The sequence below is a fragment of the Oreochromis aureus genome, linkage group 14, assembly GCF_013358895.1.
Source record: "Oreochromis aureus strain Israel breed Guangdong linkage group 14, ZZ_aureus, whole genome shotgun sequence".
NCBI classification, from domain to species: domain Eukaryota; kingdom Metazoa; phylum Chordata; class Actinopteri; order Cichliformes; family Cichlidae; genus Oreochromis; species Oreochromis aureus.
In genome coordinates, this window is record NC_052955.1 from 12,426,806 (window position 1) to 12,432,805 (window position 6,000).

Here is a 6,000-nt window from a genome sequence, read left to right on the forward strand (position 1 = left end):
GATTTTCCCCAAAACGCTCCTCAATTTCTTTTTTTAATTTATTTACTTTTTATTAGTGAAATAATTATGTTTGGCAAGATAAAGTGCAGAGACACATTTTATCTTCTGTCTGTAATTCAGCCTATTGGAGCCCGATGGCAAAGAGAAAACCTGCTGTAGCTGAAGGGTGTTGCCATTCATGGTGTCTCTCTCTTGTGGCAGCTGGATTTTAGTGTGAAGCTGCTGTTTTTTCTTTCTGGGGTTTTGTATGGGGAAGGCACCTCCTGCTGCACACATCTGGCCAGAGGCAGAGCAGTCAGTGTCACCCTCCCCTCCCCCATGTGACTGGCCAAGATGTAATAATCCAATCTTGGTCGCAGCACGCACTAGAGTTGAAGAGCTTTTTCCGTTGTCACGTGATATTCAGAGTTTTTCTCAGTATTGCTCATTTAATTGGTTTACAAAGATAGGTGTTATCCTGCTTCCTCATGTCACCATCTAGTCTAAAATGGGGTATCTCAAAACAGCTGCTGTTTTTACCATGAAAACATACACTAATTTACAATAATATGCAATCTAATACTTCACATGAAGATATGGAAAACATTTTATAGACTGGTTTTAATGAAATCAGTTGATGAAATGATCAGCCAACATCTATAAAACATCAAAAATGGATAAAAATGTTAATCACAATTAACCAGATCCCCTTGTTTCCCTGGTTTATTCAGCCGTAGATCTCAAACCATAATGTATTTACTATAGCAAATAGCTTCATTTTCTTTTCTTTTCTTTGAAGCTAAAACAAAAATAAATTCATGCTTTCTATGTCTGTAGCCTCATTTTTAAACCCAAGTGTATTTTTGGGGGGTACTTTCAAGGGCTTCTTTTCGCCAGTACAGTTATTAATCTGAGCCTTGGTGTGCAGTCTGTGTTCTTACTGGTCATGCTGTCTGTCCTCTGCAGAACCATCAGTACCACTGCCCTCGCTTTCCTGTCCAGTGCCCAAACCAATGCGGCACACCCAACATTGCCCGAGAGGACCTGGCTAACCATATGAAGGACAACTGCGGTAGCGCCCTCGTTCTCTGCCCCTTTAAAGATGCCGGGTGCAAACACAGGGTAAGACCTGCATCATTTGGCCTTAAGAGAAGACTTGCCAAGTGTTTTGTCTTTGTTGTCCAAGAAGTAAAACTTCTGGTCCTTGGTAAATGTGTCCAAAGTATTGCCTTTCTTCTTCTCAGACATGCACTGCTGTGGCTGTAGGGTCTATTTTAATGAGATCAACACTTCTACACTCTGACAGTGCATTTCTGTCTATTTATAAAACCCACATCAATTTGGAGAAATGTGGATATGCTCGAGGAAGAGTGACTGATGAGCACCAAACTCCGGCTTGGTGTTCTGTTAAGACTTAAAAAGCATCTGGAGAGCTTGACTTGTTCTATTTAAAGATGGCCTGATGGAAAGTACAAACACAAAAGCAGAGTGCAGATTCACTTTGCAGTCTGAGCATGCTCATCTTCATCATATTACTGTTTGTTTTATTATTAATTGATACACAGGAAGTTTTAAGTGTCTCCTACTGTATAAAAGCTGGGAGAAATACTATAAATAACTAAGATTCGCACAAAAGCAGTCTTTTACACTGATGGGAAGCCGATTTTTGTTTTTATAATCAGATTGCACCTTCTCTGCAGTGCCCCAAACTGGCTATTGGTCGTCACCTGGAAGACACCACTAAGTCCCACCTGACTATGATGTGTAACCTGGTGGGTCGTCAGCGGCAGGAGATCCTGGAGCTGCGGAGGGAGATGGAGGAGTTGTCTGTAAGCCACGATGGCGTACTCATCTGGAAACTCAGTGACTACTCACGGAAACTCCAGGAGGCCAAACTCAGAAGTAACCACGAGTTCTTCAGCCCACCCTTCTACACTCACCGCTATGGCTACAAGCTGCAGGTGTCAGCCTTCCTCAATGGTAACGGTAGTGGTGAGGGCTCTCACCTCTCCGTCTATATCCGCGTGCTGCCCGGAGAATATGACAACCTGCTGGAGTGGCCCTTCTCCTACAAGGTGACGTTTTCCATTCTGGACCAGAGCGACCCGTCGCTTTCAAAACCCCAGCACATCACGGAGACCTTCAACCCCGACCCTAACTGGAAGAACTTCCAGAAGCCCTGCAGCAGCCGTAACTCGCTGGACGAGAGCACGCTGGGCTTCGGTTACCCCAAGTTCATCTCGCACGAGGAGATCAAGAAGAGGAACTACATCCGGGACAACTGCATCTTCATCAAGGCTTCTATAGAGATTCCCCAGAAGATAATGGGTTGAGATGCAAACTTTGTTTTCTGTTTATGAAGGAGAAAGATTCGTTAAAGACTGGAACTGAAACTTAACCTTGAGAACTTACACAGACTTACCCTTTAGACACTTTCTGCCCTTATAACTTCTCCACCACAGAGCTTGTAGTGAGTCTGTCTGGCTGTGCAAGTGGACTTGGAGGACCTTGATAAATCAGAGAGGAGAAAGTGTTTCGTCTGCAGAGCCATCACTCTCTGTTGTTTCTTGTATTATTATTATTTTTTTTTTTTTTTTTTCAATTTCCGTTTGTTGACCTGTAATCACAGTCTACAACTGAAAGCCTTGGAAATAAAACAGTGCCTAAAGAGTTTATCTTAAGTTATGCTTTTGTTGCTTTTGTTTTTACCATACAAAAGATTATGGAACAGATATAAAATAAAGCTGAAGGGCTTCATTAGCCTCTACACTAAGAGTAGGAAACAAGGAAAAAAAGAAGCTGTTTCAGAGATGTCCCATTTTTATCTGGGATGATCTAAAGAAGAGGGAGCATTGCGGACTCAAGCTCAAGCCCAACTGCCTTTTGTACATGTGCTCATACAGTATATATGAACCCTGAATACGCAGTAAGAACTGCTTGTGAGATTTGTGAACACACAAACAGGTCATTGTTCACGGGTGGGAAACTTCCAGCTCAAATATTGATCATTTTCATGTTTTAATGGAATAATGATTCAAGACGGTTCTGGATTTGAACTTCCTGGCTGGCTGTTCTGCATGGCTTTCCTCCAGGTGCTCCGGTGTCCTCTCACAGTCCAAAGACTTGCATGTTAGGTTAACTGGTGAGTTTAAATTGGCCGTAGTGTGAATGCAAGTATGAGTGGATCACAGTTTCTATGTTAGCCTTTTGAACTACCAATCCAGCCACCTCAGTTTGATTAGGCTTGAATAAGAAAATGAATTCTTTGGAAGAGATACAGCTGCTATAGCTCATAATCTTAGCATGGCTAACAGCTAGCCTTCAAGCAACTGTAGCCAACAGTCATGTGGGGATTATACTCAGTTGTGGATGGCTTCAGACACCACAGAGGAGTAGTCACTCATATTATACTTCTTTGAAGTCCACCTTAAGGCTTGACAGTGTGGTGTCTTGTATGTATGGTGTACTGTAAAGAGCATGCTAGGACCAAGCTAGTCCTAGTATGCTCACAGAAACTGTAAACCACTCATACATCACTTTCTAACTGCTTTTCCTCTTGTTTCCTCTTGATAAGCTAACTACCTACCAGCTGTAACAAAAGATTCGAATGTTATCAACTGCTAGACTTAAACCACTGAAACAATAAATATCCAGCAAGCTGTTGAAACATTAACGTTATCTTCCCAGTCAGACCTGCTCACATTGTTTCAGTGCAACAGTTGTTCAGTTAGATCGTCTCTTGCAAAGCAAGAACTATTGATCTGATTATCAAAAGCAGACAAATATCACTGGATTTTGTTCATACAAACATTTGACTGATGACATATTTGGTTATGAAATGATTATGATCAGCTAACCACACAGCATCGAAGCTCAGCAGGCCAACCACGGCCTCCAGTGCAACGGGTTAGGAATGATTGTTTTATTAAAAACTGTTAAAAATATATTATGAAATGGTTTTTCTTCACAAACCTTTCATCACTATAAAGTCCAAGAAGGACATTCAGGACATCAAAGTCATGTCGACTGTACAACTTTCTCTTTCTACTGAGAAAAGATGGTGTGTCAAAGGTTTTTCAGCATTGAGATGTTTACTTTCAAACTCTCCCAAAGTGGTTTTTCACCTGCCAACAATAAAATTACAGGTCTGTCTCTTCTTCCCATCACAGGACCTGTCCATGACTTTGTAGCTTTAGCCAGTTTGACCCCCCCGTTGTGAGTAGCTTCAACCAAACAAACACTAGTACTGACCATTAGGGGCTTCGTATCTACAGTGGAGTCCACAAATAAGATAAAAACAAACTCACCTTCTGTTGGTCTTCGGATGAGCAGAGCAAAGAGGTCAGCCGTCGGAGTACTTGTGCATTTAAAAAAGAAGGAAAAGCCATGTGGCCTTTTTATACAGTATGTCTTCGCATGAGGGTTTTAGGGCTGAGCAGGGCGACAAACACATGCATGCTTCATGTGCTACCACCTGGATCACATTTTTGTACTGTAACTTGTAAAATCCTCTCCTGTTGTTGGCTGTTCTTTTCTTTTGGACCATTGGAAAGATGACAAATTGTCGAAAAGAATATTGTTTTTTACTTTTTTTGTTTGTTTTATATACAGAAAATGTGAACACTGTTTTTAATATAACCTATAAAGACAATGAACACTTGGCTGTGAAGTGTGTTTTACGTAGCCTGGGCGTTGAGGGTATACTGCGGCGACTTTGAAAAGATGGCAAGATCGATACTTAATGCAACAATGGGGAGCGGCCCTGCGCTAAACATCACTCTCCATCACAGCACCATCCAAGGTGTGGAGGACTTTCTCGATGCAGTTCACTCACGATGTATGTGAATACTAATGTAAAAACGCAGAAGCACATTCTGTCTTTTTATGATTATACATGGAAAAATTTCCTGATTTCTTGTCATAATACCAGCTGATATTTTCCAGTGATTTAAAGAAGTGAAAAGATAAAACTTTTTGTAAGATTCTGTATTTTTAAAAGTACCTAGCTGTTTTATACAAACACCTTTCCATTGGAGAGTCGGGGTGACTTTGGGAACTTTCAGACCCTTTTGTCTCTTGGACATTTGGAGAATTTGTTCGTCCGTGTGGTGTGAGCCTCACATATTCTGTCTGTATTATTTCCTCTTAAAAGTATTTATTTTAAGGAGCCGTCGTGTGAGTTTGCACACGTGGCACAAATGTTTTAATATGTTGACTGATGAGTGCTTGTCAATTTCTTAACTGAAATAAAATACCATATATTATAATTGATTTGTTTTATCTTTTGATCACATTTGTCCACTAAATTAAATCCTCAGACGTCATATATACTGGTATGCTTGCAAATGTGACCTAGCACCCTCCCACATCTTTACAAACTGAAGTCAGTGATGCCCATTTTATATGTTTAGACCTTATTCACACAGGCCTAGAAACCAGTCAGAAAAAACCTGGTAGCATCCAGTCACTAGGGAAAAATGTATATTCCCTGACTGGCTGGCAAGTAGTTACTGGCTGTCACCAGGTGAAATCAGTCCCATAGAACGTGCTTCTTTCTTGTGATTGCTTTGGTCACTTGCAGATTGCTGTGGTCTCCTATTTTGCATGGAAGACTAACTTGTCTGCTAACCAGAAACCTCCATCAATCAATCTGGAATTATATATTTTCCCCTAGCGACAGGTGTTTGCCAAGTGGTTGCCAACTAGACTCTATGCCTGTGCGACTGGGTCTCCAGATCCAGATCCAGATCATCGGCAATATTAAATATTCTAGGATCAGCAACCTTTTTAATTTGATCCATGGGGTTCAAAATCATCTGGAAACATCATGAAGAGTCACTGAGTATTTTATTTAAGCGCTGTTCGTGTTTATGTGGAGCCAACAGGAAGTCAGCCAACTAGTCGATGCTCTTTATGGACTCGACTATTAAGAATGATGCTGAGCATGCTCTCTGGGCCCAAAAATAGCAGTATAATGTGGTACATCGCAGTATTATGGAAGCCACTGAACTACTTTTATTC

At 41.2% G+C, this 6,000-nt stretch overlaps 1 protein-coding gene across 1 annotated transcript in view; it reads left to right on the forward strand.

Annotated features, from left to right (window-relative positions):
* Positions 1–5,246, forward strand: part of traf4a (tnf receptor-associated factor 4a) — a 36,709-nt gene extending 31,463 nt beyond the window's left edge. The window contains exons 6-7 of the mRNA XM_031731700.2: positions 946–1,101; positions 1,680–5,246. Of these exons, the coding sequence (XP_031587560.2) occupies positions 946–1,101; positions 1,680–2,312 (789 nt within the window). The 3' untranslated portion in view covers positions 2,313–5,246. The remainder of the gene's footprint in view (positions 1–945; positions 1,102–1,679) is intronic.
* Positions 5,247–6,000: the final 754 nt, after the last annotated feature.